This window comes from Lates calcarifer, linkage group LG21 (assembly GCF_001640805.2).
Source record: "Lates calcarifer isolate ASB-BC8 linkage group LG21, TLL_Latcal_v3, whole genome shotgun sequence".
NCBI classification, from domain to species: domain Eukaryota; kingdom Metazoa; phylum Chordata; class Actinopteri; family Centropomidae; genus Lates; species Lates calcarifer.
In genome coordinates, this window is record NC_066853.1 from 16,988,503 (window position 1) to 17,013,709 (window position 25,207).

The 25,207-nt window shown below is 39.3% G+C and overlaps 2 protein-coding genes across 3 annotated transcripts; both read left to right on the forward strand.

Moving 5' to 3' along the window:
- The first annotated feature begins 447 nt into the window (after positions 1 to 447).
- Positions 448 to 14,537, forward strand: LOC108876077 (integrin-linked protein kinase). The gene is made up of 13 exons (XM_018665387.2): positions 448 to 614; positions 2,055 to 2,319; positions 8,339 to 8,504; positions 9,691 to 9,786; positions 9,889 to 9,985; positions 10,105 to 10,188; positions 10,306 to 10,391; positions 10,511 to 10,620; positions 10,850 to 10,977; positions 11,167 to 11,288; positions 11,461 to 11,560; positions 12,723 to 12,853; positions 12,990 to 14,537. The coding sequence occupies exons 2-13, from the start codon at positions 2,231 to 2,233 to the stop codon at positions 13,137 to 13,139; spliced, it is 1,359 nt and encodes a 452-aa protein (XP_018520903.1). The 5' UTR covers positions 448 to 614; positions 2,055 to 2,230; the 3' UTR covers positions 13,140 to 14,537.
- Positions 14,538 to 15,327: 790 nt separating this feature from the next.
- Positions 15,328 to 24,974, forward strand: apbb1 (amyloid beta (A4) precursor protein-binding, family B, member 1 (Fe65)). Of its 2 annotated transcripts, none has more exons than XM_018665400.2 (14): positions 15,328 to 15,486; positions 16,137 to 16,801; positions 18,144 to 18,349; positions 18,435 to 18,494; positions 18,681 to 18,760; positions 18,869 to 18,935; positions 19,524 to 19,670; positions 19,790 to 19,917; positions 20,722 to 20,836; positions 20,958 to 21,042; positions 21,123 to 21,203; positions 21,294 to 21,409; positions 21,732 to 21,908; positions 22,186 to 24,974. In XM_018665400.2, exons 2-14 carry the CDS (start codon positions 16,159 to 16,161, stop codon positions 22,339 to 22,341), a joined length of 2,061 nt encoding a protein of 686 aa, XP_018520916.1. In that variant the 5' UTR covers positions 15,328 to 15,486; positions 16,137 to 16,158; the 3' UTR covers positions 22,342 to 24,974. The 2 variants fall into 2 exon arrangements, with proteins under 2 accessions (XP_018520916.1, XP_050921640.1); XM_051065683.1 differs by lacking the exon at positions 15,328 to 15,486 and adding an exon at positions 15,556 to 15,963.
- Positions 24,975 to 25,207: the final 233 nt, after the last annotated feature.

The window sequence follows — 25,207 nt, forward strand, 5'->3', positions numbered from 1 at the left end:
TGCAGAATCATTATCAGTTAATTACCAAATATGAAGCTGTCTGAAATGGTCGCCTATTACCTATTTGAGAATGAATGAATGAATGAATGAATGAATGAATTGTAACTTTACCACTTTAGCTATTACTTTGCAGAATTACCTTTGACTGATAAATTATCATATATGACATCATTAGATTATTAATACTGAAGCCTCGGTCTGTATGCAGCATGTTACTGTTGTAGCTACTGGAGGTGGAGCTAGTTTAACTACTTAATATACAGTTTCATAGACAGGGACACCAGAAAAAATCTGAGGGGTCGTTAGATGATTAATGGGAGAGGAAGGAAGGAAAAACAACGTTCTAATACACAAATCTGTTTTCAGTTTTGAGGCTTCTCTAATCTTTGACTAGTGATAAAACATGACCCGCGGCGGTGAATATTTTGTCGTCGTGTAGTTGTCTCTGTCGCCTGTAGGGGGCGGACGGACGCTCTGTCTCTTCTCTCACGTACGGCGGCGGTGGCGGTGAGGGTGTGGACGTCCCCCAACATTCAGTACACTGGAGACAACACAACGCTGCTAATAACTTCTGCTTTCTAACTGCATAACACCGGAACAGGCGAATATATCTGGTAGGTTTGTCGTTTATTTTTCAGTTTGAACTGCTCAAACTACGATACAACGGGTTTCTGTGTCATTCTCAGTCATTCAGCGTCAAATGAGAGAGACAGCCCGCGGCGTCAGGTTAGTTGGTTAGCTTGTTAGCAAAGAAAATGCCTCTGGCTCATTTAGTCAACCAGAGGATGCTGGTTTGTATGTGAAGCTAGTAGAGTCATTTTTGTTTCATGTACTGCATTGAAAGCAGAGCGTGGCACCTTGTCAGGAGCTGAAGGGATAACCAGCTAACTCACATGAGCTGTTCCCTGTGTTAGCCAGATAGCAGCGCAGCTAGTCAGGCTGCTGTTAATTGTTACCGATGAACTAATTACTGTTAGTCCAGATTGTTGCAGTGTGTATGCTAACTGCATATATAGTGAATGAAAAATTAAATCACCCTCAAAGTCCCATTTATTTAAAATAAGGATCAGTGTTATGCTAAGTTGGCCTGCAGCTATAGTTTTATTGTCATCTGCCACACACTTCAGTTTTTGGCTTATTCAGACATGTATTTCTTCATTAACTGGTGATGTAATTAAAATACTAATTTGTCGTCCTGCTTCTTTGCTAGTGCCATGACTTATTTGTTAACCCTATCACCATCTGTTGCTATTATGTTTTTGTAATATAACCAACAAATAATTTCATCCTAGTTCATGCTGTGTGAAATATGAGAGGTGGAAGTATGTCCTTCTCTCTCCAGATCCCCCCAGAGTTTATTAAGATACTTTTTTACACTTTGGTGATCAAATTAGGGATGAAAATAACCATTATTTCACATCAGCTAATCTCATCTTGATGAATCATTTGATCCATAAAAAGACAGAAAATTAGGGGGAAATTCCCATCAGAATTTACAAAAGCTCAACATGACATCTTTAGATTGCTTATTTTGTCTCTCTGATGGTATTTTTTAGTTCAGTGTCACTTAAGACACAGAAAAGCAGGAAATCCTTAGAACTGAGAAGCTAGAAGTTGTTAATGTTTCATATCTTTGATTAACAAATGACTTTAATTATTTCTTAATTATATTATAAAAATCACAACTACATATTCTGACAATAAACCAGCCAATCAGTCAAATACTTGTTTCAGTACTGATTTGGACTGCAAGGAAGTACAGAAATTAACATGACAACATGACACTGGATAAAAATATTTATCTACCTTGGTGCACAGAGTGCTAGTCACAGCCAAGTGTTGTGAGTCACAGTGCTGTAATCTGCATATCCACCCAGTATTACTAAGATGGATAAGGTTACTCACTACAAAGGTTTTTTTTTGTTGCTTGGCTTTCTTCTTTTTGGGTTTGTGCAACTGGATCAAATGCAAAAGTATATACCTGGAAAGAGGTCGCACTGGTAGAAAAGTGTTTTAACAGAGCAGTTTCCCTGTTTGTGTCCCTTTTTTCCCAGGGTTTCTGGAGTACCATTGAGCATTTCCCATTGTGTCCCTCACTGTCCCAGATGAGGGACTGATGCTGACCAAGACTCTCCTGAATCCCTCGGGCCACCTCTCTCAACTGCCCCAGTTTAGTTCTGCATCTGCTTCCACGGGTGCACCTTAAGAGAACAAGAACACTCCAGCCAAAATGGATGACATCTTTACGCAGTGCCGGGAAGGCAATGCAGTAGCAGTTCGCTTATGGTTGGATAATACAGAGAATGACCTCAACCAAGGGTGAGCCAAGGTTTATTTATTTATACATCTTCTTGTTAGTGGGATGATAATGGAATCCAGACTTTGAAAATCACTTCTATCCATGGGTAATCCAATGCAATAAAAATGTACTTTTTATTAGCTGGCTCTTGTTGTCACTAATGATGTGAAAATGTGGCTTACGGCTTAAATATCTTGTTATCCTCTTAAACAAATTATCTATACAGACTGGAGAATCATTAGAAAGTTTCTGTACAGTGTAACAGACTCTAGTTAAGAGTCATGAGTTTACTGCTTACCTCTCTTCTGCCTTCATTTTCAAGCATTTGTTGCTTTTGCGCAATTGTAGTTTACTGCAAGAGACTTGCCACAACATGAATATGTGATACTGGTTAACATGAATCAGGATCTCAAGGCAACATCATTGACACTACACTGTCATTGTTTTCCTTAAATGTAGCATCATGCAGGCTGAGAGCCTGCCTTTTCAGCCCCCAGCGAGATCGTGGCCCGAGATTGAACCCATTTCCTTGTGGGCACATGTTTATGTCCAGAATGCCAGCAGAATAATTCTAAAGCCTGATGTTGGACAGGAAGCATGCAGTGATGGTAGAGTTAGTCACGCTTGCAGTTGTTGCAGCAAATTCAGACTCCAACAAAAAGACTGGACATCTGTGGGGCCATAGTAGTACAAGATGTAGCTGCAGAGAATACTACAGGCCTCTGTGAAATTTGACATGTTTTATCCGTCTGATAATTACTCTAGATCAGTCAGTCCTGAGCCTCTTTTGTATCCTCAGATGACACTGTTAAGAAAAACTTGGCAGAGCTCGCTAGTCAAGTTGTGATGGCCACCCAGGACGTTTTTGGATTTTGGAGTCCTCTAGACTTAAACCACTGGTATTTGTTTTCAAAGCAAGCAAAGACAGACTGAATTATTCTGTTTAATTATAATGACTGTGGACCTTGGAAGCTGCTCTCTTTTCGTCCATTTTCCTATGTTTTAGTACGTTTATGTTAAGAGTCAAGTAGTTGAACTGTGTTTTATACTGATTAATTTGCAGAGACCAGTGGGTCTCTGGAACAGTAATCAGAGTAAACAGTTAAAAAAAGCCTTTACATTTTCAAAGTTGAACATAGATACTCAGTGTCACATGTAGTAATTGAGCGAAGCGAACCATGTTTTTGTTTAAGAGGCAAAGCTCTGATAGAAACAGACTGGTAATCAGATCTTTTAATAATAAGATAGAATCTGAAAACTGGAGCACAGATGACTCTAGGCAAAAAGGCTTTAATTCCTACCTTTGTTACAATCTTAAAATTTTTAAAATGAGTTATAGTGTAATAATGTGTAGTATATATATATATATATATATATATATATATATATATATGCACATGCAAAATGCTAAAGTCAGTCTTCTTAGCCTTTTTCTGATTGTGCAGAAATTAAGAGATTTTGTCTTCTCTATATCTGTATTGACTTCTTGTTTGCTCAGTTTTTCCTTTATTTTTTTTTAATGTTCTGACTGTTGTGAGACTAGTATGATTTCATGGAGCCAGTATGGCTACATGCATCCCAACACGTGACTCATCCATTAGCTGATTACATGTCAAGTTCCCTTTTCTGGTTGATTTATCTCCCCTAGTGGGTGAAACACATTTATTCTTGGCTTTTCATTTCCCTGCAGAACTTCTAGTTCTTCCCTTTCCATATATATATTAGTAAACCTGCTGTATCTCATCCTATCAGATCCTCTCTATAATATGTTCTGTACTATTTGATGACGGTGTGTTTATACTGATGTAACTCTCAGGCAGAGAATAGTTGTGGAATGCTGAATCTCCTTACAAGGAATAACACACAGGCCTTCAGGGAACTGTCTACCACCTACCAAAACTGAGAGAGAGGGGGAGGAGATTATTGTAGTGGGCAGGACAGGAAGAGTTATATGTGTCAGGACAGAGATTTTTTTTTTCTTAAAAGAGGAATGCACAGTAAGCTATAGTAGAGCACGTCACCTTCCCCTCCTCCACTGATATGCTTCTGGTATTCATCTCCCAGTGGTATTAGATAGCACTGCTCATTTCCCCTCAACATTTCCTCAAAGTTTACACAAGTTAATTGCAAAGTTTAAAGCAAGTTCTCCCAAATGTTTACAGTATAGTCATCATCTCTGGTATTCTCTGAAGACATTTTACTTAGAGAGTTATAGTTCTGTGTTGAAAATCAGCTATGGAGGATAATAAATATTAGTTATATGAGCTGAAACGGTCAGTCGAGGGCTCCAATTGAGGATTATTTTGATTATTTCCTCGGATAATTGATAGTAATATATATAATTATGTCTATAAAATGTCAGATAATGGTTAAAACATCCATGATATTTTCCCAGAGCCCCAGGTGATGTCTTTAGGTTCTTGGTTTTGTCCGAACATCAAGCCAAAGCCCAAAGAAAATCAGCGTACGATCATACATCACAAGGGAAAGCAGTTGATGTATTAACTGAGAAAATAGTTGTCATATTAAACAATGATGAAAATAGTTGTTTGTTGTTGCCGTAATTGTAAGAAAGTAGTATTAATTACAAATTTAAGGTTAATGAGGCCTTGAGCCCAACCTCCATTCCTCACAGTGCCCCATTGTATGCTGTGTTTGGTTTCCAATGGAAAACCTCTGCTTGTATGGTTTCTTTGGCTTGCAAGTGTGTAATCATGGCTTTGAAGGCTAACTGTGTTTAGCCACCTAGACATGTATGTCCAAAAGAAGCCCCATACATGTGTGAAAAATAATTTGAGCGGAGCAGTCTCCTTTTCACTCATGATTGTTACTGACAATAGGACAGCATTTATTTTTATATGTTGTTAGGGTTGAGAGAGGAAGGAAGTAGATTTACAGGGTGAGTACTGATGTCATATATTGGTGAGAGCAGCATTGTGAGTCTGCAGCAAGCAGACAGTGTTCGACTTAACTATCAGCTGAAAGTCAGACCAATAATGATTTAATTTTACATTTTTCTAAGGATAGTTTATGCACAGGTATTGTGCATCCCTCTGGGCCACAGTATTTGTAGTTAGAGTAGATATATGCCCATCTCTTCTGCTTAATGCTATTCATGACTGTAGATAGACACAAAAACATTGTTGCATCACCCTCTTTAAAGAGCAGAAGTGGCAGTCCTATTTCTCAGATACAAAGTCTTGGGGAATTTCTTTATTCCACTTCTTCTGGATGTTCTTATCATTTCTTAGGTGTTTCTGTGAATTCGTTTTCCCTCATCTGAGGCCTGTTATTTGACCTGGCGGGGATGTCGGGCCAGAAACATACAGGGTGCAGACAGGGGCGCTTCCTCTGGCTTTTCCGTCTGCTAAAACTGAGCTCTGTTGGCAGGTGGAAGTGCCTGAAATAAATTACCACAGCCAGTGTGGAGGGGGTGAGCAGAAGAAAACCCTGGCACTCAAGTGCCTTTGGGTTGTGTGGATGAAGCTAGCTTAAAGGGAAAATCCATCCCTATAAAAAGTGTCCCTGAATAGAAAATACACTCACTGAAACCAGAGGGCTGAGTCTCACTTGGCATCGCCACAAAAGTACATTTTCATCAGTTTTAGGTGGACTGGAGTCCCTTGTCTCTGTTTATAACAAATAATCATTGCTCAATTTGAAGATGAAATGAAATTAGAATAGATGTAATGTAAAAACCCTCTGAAAAATTCTTATTCTTTTTTTTATTGTTAATGTTGAATGTTAAATAAATCAAGGCGTTCTGAGAATTACTGTCATCAGTCATTTGCTGTGTCAGCAGTATGTGCCTACAAAACCAGTAAGCAAAGTGTAATTAAATTCAGCTAAATTATGTTATATTTCAAAGGACTAGACTAGTTTAGCTTTGCTTTTTATTTTCTGTTCATAATAAAAAGGATTATACATTGTATGATTTGATCATTTTATTGCATCCTGTAAAATTGGACTATTGCGCATTGGGCACACAAAATTGCTGAAGCAATATGTTTTATGTTCCCATTTCAAATTTACTGCCTTTTGAGCGGTTTTGAGTTACACGGAGATCAAGGCAACATCTTCTAATATCTAATTTTGTCCAAACAGCTCATTCAAACTCAAAGATAAGTCAGTTAACAATGATATATAACAGAGCAAAGCAGAAAATCCTCCCTTTGGAAAAGCTGGATCCAAAGAAAACTGGAGCTTTTAGTAGATAAAATCCTTCAACAATTAATCAGCTATGTAAACTACACAGATTCATTTATGAATCTTAAGCTAATACAGATAAGCAGGGTGATATTTCTGTTCATGTGCGCTCTTGAGAGGAAGTTCTCACCTTCTCTGCTAAACAGACTCAAGCTTAGCACAGAAAACTAATAAAATCATAGTAAGTGAGTCTGTGGAGAGTTTTCTCCCATAAGCTTAGACTAATTAGTTTTTAGGATTTGCCCTTTTGGTCTGAGAGGACTGATTGCACTGGGAGCAGATCTGGTGTGACTGCAGCAGGTCACCCAGATGCACAGACTGATGTGTGTTGTGGGACTGAGGGTCTCTGTGGGGCCGTTGATGCTGTTTTGAGCCGAGCTCTGCAGGATGTGTGAATACAAGCCAGTGAATTGATGGTGGGGGGGGCAGAGGGTTCAAATTCCTGCAGATTCATAATACTCCCTCAGTTCTCAGATTGCATTATTATACTGTCTGCCTACTCGTAATTTCAGAATAAGTGCATAACTTTACTAACGGGGGGATTGTGTAGTGTCTTGGCACGAACCGTGAAGCACACATGGAATAGTAAAGTGAATGGAAAGTGGAGTGTATCACCAGCACAGTCCATTTGTTTTATTGAAACTGAGACAAGGAGGACAGAGTTGAATGAGAAGACAGGGGAGGGAAGAGACTCTGCAGAGGGAGGAAACTTTGTATGAGGGGAAAAGGTGACCACGGTCAGGGAGGGATGGCAGAGAAATGAAGAATGACGCAATCACAAACAGCAGCTGGAGTGTATACATGTGCAGCGCTGCTTAAGGAAGTCTCACTGGCCCTTATAAGGACTGTAGGAAACAGTCGGCCTATAGTTTGTCTTTCAGCCTTTTCCTGATTGAGACACTGTCACTCAGCTCTTGCTGTGTCTTGATCTCTCAGTCTTTATCTCTTTCTCTGAGGAGGTACACCATTAGTCACTCTGGCATGTCATCGAGGCCATTGTCCTACATGTGTCGCTGCCAGTGTCACTGAGACAAAGAGGAATGATGAGTGCCAGGGGCCTATTAGCTGTTGTCTCAGTCTGAGTTGCATTAACTTCCTTTTTAGAGGGAGAAATGAAATGACAGTGCAAAAGAAATTTTCATAATACCCTCCCACATCTCGCCAAGGGAACTCAGCATTTAACTGCCTAAAACAACTAAAAGCTGCAGTTTCAGATAAATGCACTCAGATAAATGCGACCTTACCACAAAAGTCAACATCTGAAGTCTGCAAAGCAGCATCTGGATAAACCAAAGTCATATTGGAAACAAGTGCTGTGGACAGATGTATTCAGAAAAAAAGTGCAGCATTTGATGAAAAGAACATCTTACTTTCTGAGCACTGACAATTTTTGGACATGCCACAATTACTGTTAAGGTTTTTTTTTTTAAGCATTAATACTTGGAAAAAAAAACAGTTCACTGTTTAATGTCTGTTAACTACAGGGACTGTATTCACTTCTTTTCACTTCAAAAACCAGGAAACCAGGAAATCGCACAACTATATGTTTTATGTTTTCACCACCAAGTGATATTTTGATTATTAAAGCAAACCACATACCCTCCAAAACTCAGTCCCACTTTGTACCACTTGGCCTTGTTCCAGTTATGGCACAGAGTTGTTTGCTGGGAAAAACTACATGTGGGTAACCCGGGGACTGAAGTTTCTTTCTCCCTCGAGTCATACTTTCCTGCCTGTTCTGCAGTTAATCTAAGTTCTTGCTGTGCTGAAGGTCTTTGTGTTGCCTGTGCTGAATGTGAATGCTCCTCTCTTGCTCTCTCTCTCTGTGTGTAGAGATGACCACGGCTTCAGCCCTCTCCACTGGGCTTGCAGGGAAGGCCGCTCCAGCGTGGTGGACATGCTCATCATGAGAGGAGCTCGCATTAATGTCATGAATCGTGGAGACGACACGCCTCTGCACCTGGCCTCTAGCCATGGACATCGAGACATTGTGGGAAAGGTGAGGTTCTTGTAAACACTGGAGCACAGCTGGAAAAGGTGTCTTCCTGGGTGCTTTAGTCTTCCTGTATCTCCACAGTAAAAGTATTTTTTGCTACCTCCCTGTCATTAGAAAATGACTGATTATTACTATTTATGGTCTGTTTTCTCAATTGCAGTGTGATTCCACTTAATGTTTGTTTATGTATGGACACTAATCCCTCCTTCGCATACAGGTTTTCAAATTTCACTGACCAAAATGTTGATGTATCTCTTTAAATTTGCTTCATAAACACAGGATATTATGAAACCTAAAATGATATCATCTGAACAGCAGTCACAAATATGATCTTGTCTGTTCTTGCAGTTTTATTATCAGCAATTTCAAACTAAAGGGAGGGCTAACCTATCTACTACTACACTTGTTAGGGGAAGAACAGAGTAATTTATGATGTGAAGGAGGTGATAAGTTTAATGTTTATTGTTTATTAATCCTTTATTTATTCTGGGAGAGTCGATTTGCTCTCTTATTTGTCAAAGATATCCTTAGCAGACTGGACAATAAGACAAGTACATCAACTGCAGGATGAATCTATTTTTGACCAATTAAAATAAGTCCAAATAATTGACTATTTAAAGGCAAAGTGTGTGCGCAGTCAGTAGCTGCATTACAGGGAGCTTGTTCAGACCATCATTCACTGATGCACAAGCTCCTATTCAGCATAAAAAGACTTGCTCACAGCTCTCCACTGTGGTTCTTTTAAGGGACATCTCATGGCTGTTTAAAAGGTTTATAATCCACTATTGGAGCTACAATATGCAGTTTGGCATGTGGCTGTGAATTTAACAGCCTTTGATGGCAGAGAAACACAAAGTGACCTGTCTATAATTGTGTCCGAAGGTATTAATGTTTGTCCATGAATGAAATCAAAAAACAAACAAAGAAAGATAATCTGTATGTCAGTGTTGTATACAGTACTGTTGCCATAACATGAGGTTTCTGCTGCATGGTGTCTGATTTAGAATAGCTGCCAGGCAGCTATTGCGTTTAATATTAGTCATGTCTCAATACCTCTGGTATGTGTCTACAGGCGAGACACACTTGCATGATTTTTTTTGGCAGCAGTAACACTCATCCCTGTATACAGCCCAAACAAGATCTGACCAGCCTTGTTTCACATATAATCCCTTGTTTCCCCTTCTTTTAGCTGATCCAGTGCAAAGCGGACACAAATGCAGCCAATGAACACGGGAACACACCACTGCATTATGCCTGCTTCTGGGGCCAAGACCAAGTGGCTGAGGTTAGTGCACCCCCTGGTGGTGTTATAGAAGAGGCTTATGTGTCAATTCATATCATGAGAATCATGGAAATGTCACTGAAATCACTCTTGACTCTCTCCCAGGACCTTGTGACTAATGGGGCTCTGGTGAGCATCTGTAACAAATATGGGGAAACTCCTCTGGACAAAGCCAAACCTCATCTGCGTGAACTTCTCAGAGGTATCCCATCTGTGCATTACAGCTGATTATTGCACCAGGTTTAAGTGCATCTTAGCATCAGCCATTCACGTCTGTGTGTTGTTGGTGTGTGTTGATTTTCTCATTTCTACACCACCCAGAAAAGGCTGAGAAAATGGGACAGAACCTGACAAAAATTCCCTTCAAAGACTCGTTCTGGAAAGGCACCACCAGAACTCGACCTCGTGAGTCCCACAGCTTTTGTGTCTGAATAGTGGTGTGCTAAATTTCACATGAATAATGGGGCTTTTGTCTTAGCTTTAACTTGTCACTCAAGTTTGTCTCCATCTTGTGTTTTTTAGGCAATGGCACTTTGAACAAACATGCAGGCATTGACTACAAACAGCTCTCTCTCCTTGCTAAAATAAATGAGAACCAGTCAGGAGAGGTACTTCACACTCATTTTTATAGTTTTATTGTGACGAATATTCGTGCAGAACTGCTAATGGTCAGTTAAAGGTACATGTCATTCACTCTCCACTTTCTATATTTATTTCTTGTCTGTAGCTGTGGCAAGGGCGCTGGCAAGGAAATGAAATTGTTGTTAAGGTGCTAAAAGTTCGTGACTGGACCACAAGGAAAAGCAGGGACTTCAATGAGGAGTATCCCAAACTCAGGTTATTATTTAATCCTGTCTTTACTCCAGCCTCTATGTTCTGTGCTGTTGTGGTCACTCATTTGTCTGTTTGCATTGTGTTGAACCAAACTTTATTTATTATTTCTTTTGTGGGGTTAGGGTTACATCTCACACAAGCCGTCTGTTTATGTCAAATCCTCTGTGGATTTGCCTCTTTTTGTCTTGTCTGTCTTTCTCCTGTGTCCCTCCCTCTTGGGGCTCCATCCAAGGATATTTTCCCACCCGAATGTCCTACCCATGTTGGGAGCATGTCAGTCTCCTCCCGCCCCTCACCCCATCATCATCACACACTGGATGCCTTATGGCTCCCTCTACAACGTGCTGCATGAAGGCACCAGTGAGTACTTCTACTCTGGTCACAAAGTCTGTACTTGTCCAGAGAGATTTGTGATTTATTACACTTAAGCATTTGTCATTTTGTTGCCATCATTTTCTGTGCAGCAGGAATTTGACTGCCAGCCTTTTATGTGGTGAGAGTCAAAGTGGCTGAAAACCTGTCATTATCTCTTCCTCATCCTGCTCTCAGACTTTGTGGTGGACCAGACACAGGCAGTGAAGTTTGCGCTGGACATTGCTTGTGGAATGGCTTTCTTACACACACTTGAGCCCATGATCCCTCGCCACTATCTCAACAGCAAGAGTGTTATGGTAAGAAGATGTTGTGATTTCAGCATGGCTTTCTTGATCACAGTTTATACAATTGCTGCACATAAATGACCCATTAAAACAAACTGTGTTGGCCCAGAAAACTATACAAGTAGAAAGTGATGTCGGTTACACTTAAAAGTGACATCTCACTCAATGTTTCTTGTTTCCACAGATAGATGAAGATATGACAGCCAGGATCAGCATGGCAGACGTCAAGTTCTCCTTCCAGTGTCCTGGCAGGATGTACTCGCCCGCATGGGTAGCCCCTGAGGGTAGGCATCACTCATACAGCGCAGATCCAAAGTGACAGCTGAAGCCACACAAGCTTGAGCGTGAATGATGGATGCGGGGAACTCTAGACTGTCTCTGAGCCAAATTTAATCTACAGCTGATTTCCCCTCGAGATACAGTGAAAGCCAAGAAAGATGGACACATAAACCAGTTATAAAATGTGAAAATAACCAGGGAACTTTGGCAGCAATGAGGTTTTGATTTTACAGTAGATTGTATAAAGCATGATGGTCTGTGCCTGCATTGGATAGAGAAGAGATGTTGCTGTCCGTTACCATAGAAACAACATACAGTGTAGGTATAGTGGGTAGTGAGCCATGAAATTGAGAGCACATTGAGAGCATTGCTGTTGATAAGGTACAAATGTATAGATTTGGCTAAGGTGAAGAATCTCAATAGGCTTTATCTTCAGCAAGGATGTCTTTCTAACATTTACAACCTGTAATTTAACGGATGGAAAGAGCAGCAAGTGTTTAACAAGTAAACTATTGTCTTTCATATTTAAGTAATGAATGTAGTGAACTTTAATCCTGAATATAATTTATACTCTTAACAGAATAAGCTACATGTCTATTATTATTATTAATGTAGAAACAATTACTCTCTATTTAATGCATCACTTGTGAAGAACCAGATACTTAATCTCTATCCATGAGGTGTGGTTTCCATATCAACATATGGCCGATAAATAAGAGAGTTAGGGTTAGGCCTACTGGACTGTGGTGGCTGTGGTTATCAAGTGCTTCTTAGATGACTTTATGAATAACCTAGTGTCGCATGGTTTACCACAATGAATGCAAAATGTAAAGTAATATTCTTATGATGACCACACATGGAGAACTGATAGAACTGATGATTATTAAACTACATGGTGGGACAAATGGTTAATTGCGTCCTATATGATGTAAACCCTGTTAATGTCAACTTATGGATTAATATTTGACTACACATCTGGCTCCATCCAGAGTTAAATAATAAACCACTTTAATGGAGAGGTTCTAATAGTCTGTATCTTTCCACATCCAAATGTACACTTGCAGATGTTATCTCAATACTCACCTGTGCTTAAATAGAAGTGTTTGCCAAAAGTAGAGGGAGACAGTATCCATGTAACCTTCACTCATTGCTCTTTGTGGTTCCCAGCTCTGCAGAAGAAGCCAGAAGACATCAACCGGCGGTCGGCAGACATGTGGAGCTTTGCTATCCTGCTGTGGGAGCTGGTGACCAGAGAGGTTCCCTTTGCTGACCTATCCAACATGGAGATAGGCATGAAGGTTGGTAATATTATGGCTCATCAGATAAAGCTTAGAGGCAAGACTTGGTAGAAAGAACTTTAAGAAGTTTAATTGATTCTAGAACATATCTATAGAAATTTGAGGGGATGTAATGTCTGTCTGTTTTGGCCTTCAGGTTGCCTTGGAGGGTTTGAGGCCCACTATCCCCCCTGGCATCTCACCCCACATTTGCAAGCTAATGAAGATATGCATGAACGAAGACCCAGCGAAGAGGCCTAAGTTTGACATGATTGTGCCAATTCTAGAAAAAATGCAGGACAAGTGAAAAACCTCATCTCCCCTATACTGGACAGATGAATTACTGGATATCTTCCCCCAGATATCTCTCTGATATGGTGGTGTGGTGCTTACCAGTATTGCCTTAAACTCTACTCTCTACTGCTGCATTCAACACCACTGTAGCTTTGCCTTCTGAGATGAATCCAGCAGCAGTCACTTCTTTTATATTGTGTTTGTTTCAATGTGCTAATACGTTTTTATCAGTGTCCTCATCTTTGTCACTGATCCGCTGATGCTGTCTTTGCAGGAGCTTAATATTGACTGTTCATCTTCTAATCTGTAATCATGTGGACTGAGTACAATCTTCTTTAAGTGACTGAATAACCTGTGGAGGTCAGCATGACAGTCTGCTGCATTTCCTCAGTGGATTTAAGGCCTTATTTTTATAGTTTTAGAGTTTTAAAGGTAACTGCTCCTTTAGAATAAAAAACAACAAACCATATTAACCAAAAGCTTGTCTTGTGGGAAACTAAGCATTTAAACATGAAACTACCGAGAAAATGTATATGAATTAGTGAATGAGCCCGTGAGAGTGCGTACTGCAGCAGGGTTGTGCCATTCAGCTTGGCTGACATAGTGATGTGTAGAGCTTGGCCTGTGTTGAGCATTGGACCCTGACTGTATCCTGTTCAAAACTGGCCTTTGTTTTGTTTTGTTTTTGTTTTTTCAGTGCAGCAAAAAGTATTGATTATTGCTATGGGAAGATGACCTTTAAGATGCATTGCAAATTTGCTGATTTTCTTTTGTTAATTACTATAATGTAACTTAATTAACTGGATTACTCAAAGCTACTACTGTAATCTAGTTCATTTTCATTATTTTCCCTTCAAAGGTTTTAACCTAAGTTTTATCATGATTTGAAGTCTGCTACCTATACTATTAAACAAAGAGTATAGTCATCCTGTTTCAAGATGTCAGTAAGTATTTGTGCTTCACTCAAGTGTTATTTTCATATCATTTTTATGTTGAATACTTGTAGAATCAGGAAAGAAAACTGCAACCCAGACTGTCATCTATTCGTGGATATCTTAGGTACAGGTGTTGTTTTGTTGTGGAGCATGTGGTCTGCCTTTCCTCCCACTTGTATGGCTACATCAGAAGCTATTGCCACAGAAGGTGACCAGGACATTAAGGGGTGGTATTAACATCCTGCTAAACCATTGCATTGTTTTCTCACTTGTTTTTATTATTTTGGGGCTTTGGATTACTTCAGACTTTATATCAATCTCATGGGTTGTTTCTTCTACCTGCATCATTTCTGTGCCTCCACCAGCTTGCTTGTTTGTGCTGAATCACAGGTTGAAGCCAAAATTAAAAATGACTTATACAAATGTATGTATTTATATATAAGTATATTAAAAAGGAAAAATATGGGAAACTTGAATGTGTGGATTTATAATGGGAATTGAACATTATTGGGTAATCTGGGAGAAGCATACACTTTCTACAAGATACAAAACATCAATATTAAAAAGTTCTATTATCATTTTTAGCTCTGAGGGGAAGAGTGCTTTTGTGATGGTTTTGTGGGGTTTACAAATTTAAGTGTCAAATCAGCAACAGAGAAATCAGAAATTTTATAGCCAATATAAAAGATGTTGATGATGAAAAGATGAAATTGGTCATCCCATAATTGCTGACTAGTGGCAATTTAAAAAAATGTTTGACTTAACATTTTGGCACTGGTTTCTGATAAGCCACACTTTATAAAATGGTGTATAAGTTAAAACTAATGGCTTTATTAATGGTTAATAAATCATTCAATTATACTTTATAGATCAACAACTTTAAGATTATGAAAATTTTCCAGCTGGTTAGTCACAGCTTAGGTGTCACAGCTTTCTCACTTTCTAAAACAACATTAATTTGTCACTAAAGGGTCATAAGCCTTAACTTAGCAGGAACAAATGTTAATCAGTATAAGTCATTTATACTGCAAGGAAAGGGTTCTGGTCCACATGCCCTGCAGCTGTTGTCTAGAAGGTCAGAGGTCAAATGGTCCACTGGAGTTTGTCAGCGCCCGAGCCAAGATAACAAGGGCTAAAGGGATTTGTGGAACAACATAATTTCTTTTACTCACTATCTTACTACTGATCTATAAACTATTAGTGGATTATTTTTAGTTGCAACTTAAAGGGCAGTTTTGTTGCCTGAGTGGCAGTTGTAGGCTCCTGCCGTGACGTTTATCCGTGACGCAGGTTCAGCCTCCATCACCAGCCGAGCCCACTAACAGAAACCACCTAGAGACGAAGAGAGTCCTCACGATTTATGGAAATATGTAGTTAGCTCGCACTGTTCCGCATATTTCAACAACAGGGGGTTCGGTGGAGTTGGTAAGTCAAAATTCTTCACACAATCTTGATAAATTTCAGCCACCGGACTCGCGTTTGATTTCCTGTTTGGTGCTAACGTTAGCCTAGCTAAGATGACGACGGTGATGATGGCGGACGGTGCCCGTTATTTCCAGCTGCGGCCATGGCATCTGAGAATTATCACTGTGTTTTAGCGTATGGTTTACGTTCAAAGCTGGATTTTAACTAACAAGCAACTGACTGAACCTGAAATTACACGTTGAGCGCATGACTGGCTCTATGTTAAGCTCAGTATCTATAGGGAAAACGGCCGTGTTGGCAAATGGGAGGCGAAACTGCTGAAGTGCGTTTCATATTCGTCCGAAATATCTAACAGTGAAAGAAACCGCAGTGATATGCAACCCGGAATAGACGAATGATAAACAGACTTCAGTCTCCAGATTGAAATGCTGCTGGCAGTTGTTATGTTAAAGACAATTTTAACTACAATTTAGACAGGTAATAGCGGTTATGACTAAGTTAATGTTTCTGAACATATTCATTAACAACACTCGTAGTATATTTTGCGAACTCTGGTGAGAAATTCTTGAGTAAAAATATTATTAGTCGATAGCCTGCTAGCTAGCCTGCTAACCGCAATGCTAATAAATCTCAACCTTTTCCTCCATCAGAGCAGTTACGTGGAAAGTTACCATGGGTGGCCATGATGATGAAGATATGTCATACGTTGTGAACAAACAAAAGCAAGAGGAAGAGTTAAAGAACAAGCTGAATGACAGCAGCCACTGGTGCGACCAGGAGTCCACTGGCAACAATGCCAAATGGGTCAAAGAAGGCCAGAACCAGCTGCGGAAAGTAGCCGAGAATCAACAGGACCAGGACCACAATTGCAATATCAGCCAGAATGGGAACAAGGAAGACTTCCCTCATCAGAACACCACTCAGGAAGAACAACAGGGAAACGAGGAGCAAACCAAGTCTCCCAAAATAGCAATGACCCCTGGTCTCAGCCAAGAGGAGTCCAAGAACATCCTTAATGAGCCACTACTCATCGACACTCTGGAATCCACAGAACAGAAAGATAAAGAGAGAGAAGAGGATGGTAAAGAGAAGGAGAACAAGTCAGAGGAGGATGACGAGACATCAGTTGATACCAGAGGAGAGAAAGTGGCAGAACAACAGAGTAATGTGGAGTCTCAGAGGGAGGGCAGTGTTGTGGGGAGAAATGCCTGCCTCCTCTTCTCCAACATGAACGGGACACCAAGTGATGAAGAGTCCAGCTGGCCTGCACTGTCTCAGGATAACACAACTGACAGCTCTCCAAATGGCAACAGAGGTAAATAGTACATGGAATCGACGTTTAGGCCTCACATTTCTGCCACAATACAACATTACACATGATTATGAGAGCAGGTGGATGGCACAGCTTGAACAGACAACATTCATTAAGAATAGTAAAATGTAGCTCAAAACAGCTTGCCTTTCAAATGGAGAAGACATGGTGATAACTTAAATATATGCTTTCAAAATAACAACAAATTACATACTGAGCACTAAGTAGATAAAACACAGATTGGATAAAAGCGCAACACCAAAATTATAAATTAACCTATTTACCGTTCATGAGCAGTGTATAAATATTTAACAAAGATATAAATTTTAGTGTTTATTGTTAATGTACTTTGTCAACAACTATGACCCCTCCTGTGAAGCTTCTTTAAGTGAAGGCTGGTGTATAAACAGATAATAAATTACGATGTAGTAAAATACAGTTTTAATGATGTCAGATAGGCCTTATATTTGGCGATAGATACTGTACATTGCTTAGAAACTTGAAATGTTCTTATATCTGCTCACAACTATGTCATAGTATTTTATACACCATTTATCACAGGTCTGTGTATGGTTTTCATACTTGATCAGGGGACTTAATGTATAGTGTTACTGATAAAAGCTGGCATGTTTGGAGGTTTTACAATGCTTTTTGTGAAAGGTTTTGAACAAATTAAAGCTGAATCTGTAATGTTTTCTAGCTGATTATTGTTATATCGGTCTGTAAGGTGGAGTGGGTTGAAACACCAACATCTGTGCAATGGCTACAGTGTCCATGCATGCTCTGTTTTGTGCAGTGTTGATTTGGTGTGTTAGGTCAAACAGTTTGGTTGATGATGCCCGTGCAGGGGTATAGAGTATAAACAGGATATAGAGTACTGTATACTGTAGTAGCAGTGTAGCACTAATCTAATCTTATCAATATTATTTCAGTAAGAAGAATGAGTTATTTGAGAAAACTGATGCAGTTTAGCTTCAACTGTGTTGTTTAAGTCATGTTTCTTTCTTATTGGAAAGCTGATGAAAGGGAAAGTCAAATGCTCAAAGATCACTTACAAAAGATAAATGTGGTTATTGAAAAGATTTTAAAGAAGTTAAACTATCTGCTGGCCATGGTGAATCATCACCCCATGAGTATATTCCAGTTTATCTGATTATCAGACACCATACCTACTTTTAAGAATCAGTTATTTTATAGCTCTCGGTATATACACACGTTTTACAGTCCTTGTTCTATGTCTGTTTGTTCTTGTGTCTTTCCAAGCGGTCAAAATGTTTTTTATTGTTCTTGTTCAACGAGACTTTTAACACTTTCCCCTGTTTTTCATTTGCTCCCTGCCTTTCAGAGTCCTTTTGGGACTCCAGTGCTTTTGAGACGGACACAGACCTGCCTTCAGGATGGATGAGAGTGCGAGATACATCAGGCACATACTACTGGCACATCCCTACAGGCACCACCCAGTGGGAGCCTCCTTCACCCCTGGGTAAAGTTGGTGACTCCATGATGTCCTCCACTACGTCCCTGGAGACTACACCTTGCGAGGAGCCTGAAGTAAGATCTAGCGCCTCTTTTACTTGGCTAGAGACACTAACATGTGAAACTTTAGGTAATAATAGATTTTGTTAACATTTTCCAGGAATCCTGGGCTCACCTTTCCAGCACAGATGAAGGAGCTGGTGAAGGGGAACTGTGGAAGGTCAGTGTGATTTATTTTAGTCAAAATACATTCAGTATGATACATATAGTATTTCAGATCACAGAAGTGGAGTATTTACATGTTTGCTATGGTCTTTGTCAAAACTACATAAATTGTAATACATAATAAGTTTAGCAAAGTTGAAATTGTCTTTGTTAACACTTTTTTCCTTATCTGTGGCTTCAGGAGGAGGGAGAGGTTGCATCTGATCAAAGTCTGAAGGAGTTTGAAGGGGCAACTCTACGCTATGCATCCATCAACCTGAAGTATGTTGCTGTTAGAACTTGTTTGACTAGTTAGTAGTTGGTATTTAGCCTATTGTCTAATTCTTATTCTCCTTCTGTTACACTCTTTTTTTCCCTCTGTTATCATAGCTACAATTGCTCCCAGTCTGAGGAAGAAGAGAAGCTCGCTCCACTCTGTACAGATATAGAAACCAAGGTAAATCAGTTTTTACTGTTGGATTTCCTAAACATGTTGAAAGTAAAAAAGTGTCTCAAAATCAGATTTAGTGTTCAGAATACTGCTGCTGTTGATCTCAACCACAAGACTGACCCCAGATCTGACATTGCCTGCAGAAGGCTGGCTTTAAATTGCACTTGAATCTTGGCTAATGGAAATTTCTCAACAGGATTTAGTATAATTCAACTAATGAACTTGTTCTAATCAGTATTGTACTAAAAATGCTATTTGGTCACTTCTGTGTAAATATTTTCTCTTTCTTGAACACATGGGTAGGTGTGCTGTAATTGCAGTTGGTATTTTTATACTTTCTGGAACAGGAAGGCCAAGTGATTTTTTTTTTCCTGTCACATTTGCATTTAATTTCTTTTTTTAAGCTAAGCAAGCATTTTTTGATATTTTTGCTTAGCTTACGCAACTAAAAGAGTAAATGAGGTGAATTGATCATTGGTAACTCACAGAGGAGCCAGCTTATCTCAAATTTAGAACCTTTCCTAACTTCACTGTGCCTCACCTTCCTTGTGCAGTCCTGTTTTGTACTAATGTGTTGCATATTTGCTCTTTCAGTGTTTTGCAGTGCGTTCCCTGGGCTGGGTAGAGATGTCTGAGGAGGACATGGCACCCGGCAAAAGTAGTGTTGCTGTCAACAACTGCATCAGGCAGCTCTCTTATCACAAACACAACCTTCATGACACTGCTGGTATCTGGGGAGAGGTGAGGAGATTTTACTTCTCACAGTCTGCTTTAATGTATATAGATATAAAAATTCTGTTGACTTGTTAAAAGTTCACATTCATAAGCTACTCATAGTAAGAATGTTTGTGTCCTGACAGGGTAAGGACATGCTGATGGTCCTGGAGAATGACACCATGAACTTGATCGACCCACTGGGCCAAACTCTGCTTCACACTCAGCCAATCGGCAGCATCCGTGTTTGGGGTGTAGGCAGAGACAACGGCAGGTCAGCATCTGCATTTTAAGGCTAACATGAAAATGGAAGATCAGGATTTATTCACCAAGTCTTAAAATAGCTTTCATCAATGACAAACTATCATTGGTCCAGTTTATTTCATTTGTAGTAGTTCTTTGTAATCTAATGACCTAAACTAAACATTTTATTTTTGACATGGAAGAACAATTTGTTTTTAATTTGCATCGAAGCTCATGAAAAATGTTTCTTGTGAGTTCACTTAACTTGGAAAAACTCATCTCTAACTGTTATTTACAATTAACTGGATTTTCAAGGTTTTTCTTTTAATGTGTACATTATGGCAAATTTTGTGCAGCCTCCTGTAGTCATGAGTCACAGGCTTAGTATTCCTGAAAATGTCTGTCATGGCAGGCACAGCTTGTGTGTGTGTGTGTGTGTGTGTGTGTGTGTGTGTGTGTGTGTGTGTGTGTGTGTGTGTGCGCGTGTGTGTGCGTGCGTGTGTGCTCTTTTATTGCACACTGCTTCCCTCTGCTGGATCCTTATGAGCATTACATACAAAATAACACCCCTGAATTGTCCTGTTTCTGCCTCTTACCTGCATCACTGTATTCTAACACACATGTTTTTTCTTCCATGCTGCATTTTTCATCACAAACAGGGAAAGGTATATTTCAATGACTTCTACCTTCTACTAAGTTTTTTTTTTTCAAATCACTGTGCTGTTGTTGATTGCAGTCGTGTATGTGTTTTATGTGCACATGTGGCTTACACATTTAAACTGTTTTAATGATTGAATATATGAATGTCACCTTTTCCGTATGATTTCACCTTCAGGGATTTTGCTTATGTGGCTCGAGACAACCTGACCCAAGTTTTGAAGTGTCATGTTTTCCGCTGTGACTCACCTGCCAAGAATATCGCCACCAGCCTACATGAGATGTGTTCAAAGGTCAGCCTCTACTGGATTTCACTTTGTTTCATTATGAATTCAATACAGTGTCCTTGCTAATAATCAGGCATGGATTTCTTACTGGAACTTCACATATTTTTGCCCCTTAATTTAACTTTAGATCATGATGGAGAGAAAGGCGACAAAGCCAGGAGTGAGCAGGCTCTACTCTGACCCAGATAAACCTGTGGTCATCCCTGTTGAAGGTAAATCTTATACACTTTTAATATTGTCATTCTTCACAGTGTGGAAATAGATCACTTAATGCTTCCTCCTTTCTTAACAGAGTTCCCTGCTCCAAAAAATGAACTCTTCCAGCGCTTCAATGTGTATTATCTTGGTTGTGAGCCTGTGGCTAAGCCAGTTGGTAAGAAAACTTCATGTTTATGTTAAAACTTCAACTGCTTTGCTCTGTGTTTGAGTTGCTCTAATGTTAATTTTTTTCTTTCTTTCTCAGGTATGGAAGTAATCAATGATGCGGTAGAGGCAGCAATGAATGGGAAAGATAAGAATGACTGGACTCCTGTCTCTGTGAATGTTGCTCCAGCTACCCTCACCATATTGTCAAGACAGGTAACACACAACAAACTCATCATGACATCGACTCAGGGAGTGCTTTATGATGATTTTGAATCGAGGGCTTAAGTTTCATCAAATGTAAATTTTTTTTAGATTTTTTTTTTTTTTTTACCTGTTATTCACTGTAATTTGTTTTTTTTTTCTGTTGGGAACTTGTTATTATTCCAAGATAGAGCGTCAGATTATCCCAACATTCCACTTTTTTATGTCTCATCACCAAAATTTTACTTGAATTTTACATTTCAGAGTACAAATGTTGCATTAAACCAAAATTTTTATTTATTTTATTTCTACTTTTTTATTTCTCCAACTCCAGAGTGAGGAGGTGCTGTCAGAGTGCAGGGTGCGTTTCCTGTCGTTCATGGGTGTGGGGAAGGACGTCCACACCTTCGCTTTCATCATGGCGGAGGGTCCCCGAGATTTCACCTGTCACATGTTCTGGTGCGAACCCAATGCTGCCAGTCTGAGTGAGGCTGTACAGGCAGCATGCATGGTGAGTTGTAAACAGAGACATGAGAGGAAAGCACTAAAGACAGAGAGAGAGAGAGAGATGAAGAGATGTGGGTGAGAGGTGATATCTAGAGAACATTTAAGAAATGGATTCTTTTTTTTGTTCAGTTTAGTTAAGATTAACTTTATTTTATGGCAAAGTCAAAAGGTAAGCACAAATGTGAATCACAGTTGTTTATATGCACACTTCAGTGTTTAGTCCTGTGTCAGCAATACACCACTTATGCTGTGTGTATGTGTGTGTGTTCCTCTTTTTAAAGCTTCGCTACCAGAAATGTTTGGATGCACGTCCACCCAGCCTAGCCTCCTGCCTGCCCACTCCTCCTGCTGACTCTGTGGCTCGACGGGTCAAGAAGGGGGTGCAGAGTCTGCTAGGCAGCTTTAAGAGCTACAGGTCAGGCTCCCAATCCCCTTGAGACGGAGCGAAGATGATGCATGGTCCATCACACACAAGGTCCATCACTACAGCCCCTTGTCACTCTCACGTCTCCTTCTCCTCTCATCCTTCTGCCACAGTTTCGCCTTATGACCGTTTCACCTGTCTAGTCCTTAGTAATAGTATGTGGAGTAGTTTCTGGGGAAAATGTGTGTTGGAAAAGATTGCATTTATTTCCTTTTTTTTTCTTTTACTTTATACAACAATTTAAAACTCATCTCCAAACAGATGAACCCCTGGAATCAAAGTCTTTTCTTTGCTGGGATTCTTTCTGTGAGTCTTTACTATTTTTGTGTTTTAACAGAAACAATGCTATGAATGTTGGATATGGGTGTAATATATTTTACATGCCGACGCTAGAATTTGCTTGGAAAAGAGGTCGCTCGATTCTCTCACAGAATTTGTCTCGTTCCCTTTTCCTCCTCGGTGCAATTATCATCTCATAACACTCCTCCTTTTCTACTGTCTAAAGAAGGTACTTTAATGCAGTCATTGTCAGTTGGTGTCAAGTATCCTAACACTGATTTTCTGAAAAGTCATTGCACCTCTCTCCACCACTATAGGTTGTAATACAAGCGCTGTAGGCGTCTCAGTAGTGTGCCACGTAGTTAAATGTCCCTGACCCTCCCAAACAATGTATTTTAGTCTTCCAAAGAACTGTATGGTCATCTGTCACATAGTGAGCAACCACTGATTTGAGTGTAGTGTGTTTCTCATACATTCTGCATGAACATTTGCAAGTTCAGTGCTAGTGTGCAATAATCAGATGTTCCTGTATGGTGTGGTGATAAGATGGCTGCAATGTGATTATTTGTTCATTTTAATGAGAGTCTGAATAGGTTGGGTGTGAGGCTAATGGAACAGCAGAGCCATGTTGAAAATCATTATCTTGTGATAGAAATAATAGTAATAAGAAACACAAACTCTGGGTTTTCACACAGCTGTTTACCACCAACAAATTACTGAATAGTACTGTAGAAACTCACCACAAGCTGCATGTTTTGATAGGTTAGAGTTCTCGCTGCTTGCAGCAGTTTAGTGCTTAAGACCCATCAATGTATCCTGTAAATTCTTTCTCTGTGTTTCTGTACGGTAAGAGGAGGCTGGAGTTGATGTGTTGTTTCGTGTTACATAGGCATGTCACTCTAGTTGGTGTCCGTGTTTATCATAAGCTAGCAGTAGAAAGTTAGACTTCCTGTCATTTCCGTCAGATTGAAAATACGAGAGCAGGTTAATGTTTGTATTTACAGTTTGTGTATATGGGAAACCTAGAGATGAGTTCTCCAGTGGTTCATGTTTTTATTTTTTCCTCTGCCACATTTTGACATGTGTGGGCCTCCGGTCGCTCCAGTTAATGTGTTTTTTATTTCCACACACTACAATGTACACACTTAAGAAGATTTTCACATTAGCTTGTTAGATTTACTTTTTATAAAGAACACACTAATTAGCCAAGTTGTATTTTATCTTTGTGTCTGTCAGTGATCAATACTGTATGTAGCACAATAGTAATAGTCATATTAAAGATGCAGTTAGTAAGATTTTTTGGTAATATTGACCTCTGCAGGGCATTTGTTTGGCCACGTTATCTGAAGCATTGGTAGCTAGTTACTAAACATCCTCAGGCTGACTGACTTCACCATGTAGACATAGAAATAAGTCTACAATAAAGAAAAACTGCATGTCCTCTTATAAATTAATTTTTTGTTTGTGCAAAAGAATCATTCAGTTAAATATAGTAAAGATGAGTGTATAGACATGGATAACAAATACAACTTTTTATTTTAAAAAACAAAAATCACATCATGTATAAAATGATGATTTCTTAATAGACAACGTGACCACTGTATCATGCTGATATTAAAGTGAGAGACTTTGAGTTGAATGTTTGAGTCAATCTGGTGCATAATGGTGCATAATGGTGCCATTTTTTAAATAATTCTTTTTTTGTCTCATTTATCTGCTTTCAGCATTGAACAGTTCACACATAGAGAGATGATTTTTAATTTTCTAGACCTTTGTTCCAAAAGTCACTCATCTTTGATTATTTAGAAAACTAAGGAAACATAGGAAACTAAACTGGATTAGTTATTAGCCATGTGTGAGAGTTATAGATTGGAAATGAGTCACAAATGAGTATAGTGAGGTGTGATACTTCTTTGACACAGATATTTCCAAATATAAAGCTTTCATAGAGTCTCTTCTGTTGTCTGACCTTATTGTCTGACCTTGTCACTAAATTGTGAAAGCAAAGCAGCACTTTGTGATGACTGGCCTTTCTCAGACTTTTCATTCATTGATTCCTATTGATGTTTTTAAACATTTTGTAAGTTATTGAATGCTAAGAGTCTTACCAACTGCTTCTTTATATGTGTAAGATATAACACTAATGAAAACTAGACTACATTGACTCATATTACTGACTTGTCACTCATGTGTTGGAATTATTGTGCTTTTTCTCCTTCAAAGTTTGCTGTGTCCAGTCAGTGGCAACACTAAAGCCAGATGAGTTAAAGAACATTAGCAGATTAATTTATTTCTGTTCATGTAAATTAGGTGTATAAAATGTATGTATATAAAAGTCACTGCACAATAAATGTGAACATATCATAACTATTTATCCTGTCTTTTAATATCTTGGCAGGTTTTTTGTTATTGTTGTTTTTAGGTTTTATGAAGCCATGTGGCTCTGAAGAGGATGCTTTTCAAAGGGCAGGTCTGGATCTTGGAGCCTGAAAATGTCTCATTTGGTTTCTGGTTGTGGAAGCATGGACTTTTTTTTTTATTTCCATTTTCTATCAATGGCTTTATCTGTCATTTCCAGCTATTCTATTAAAATGTAAAAG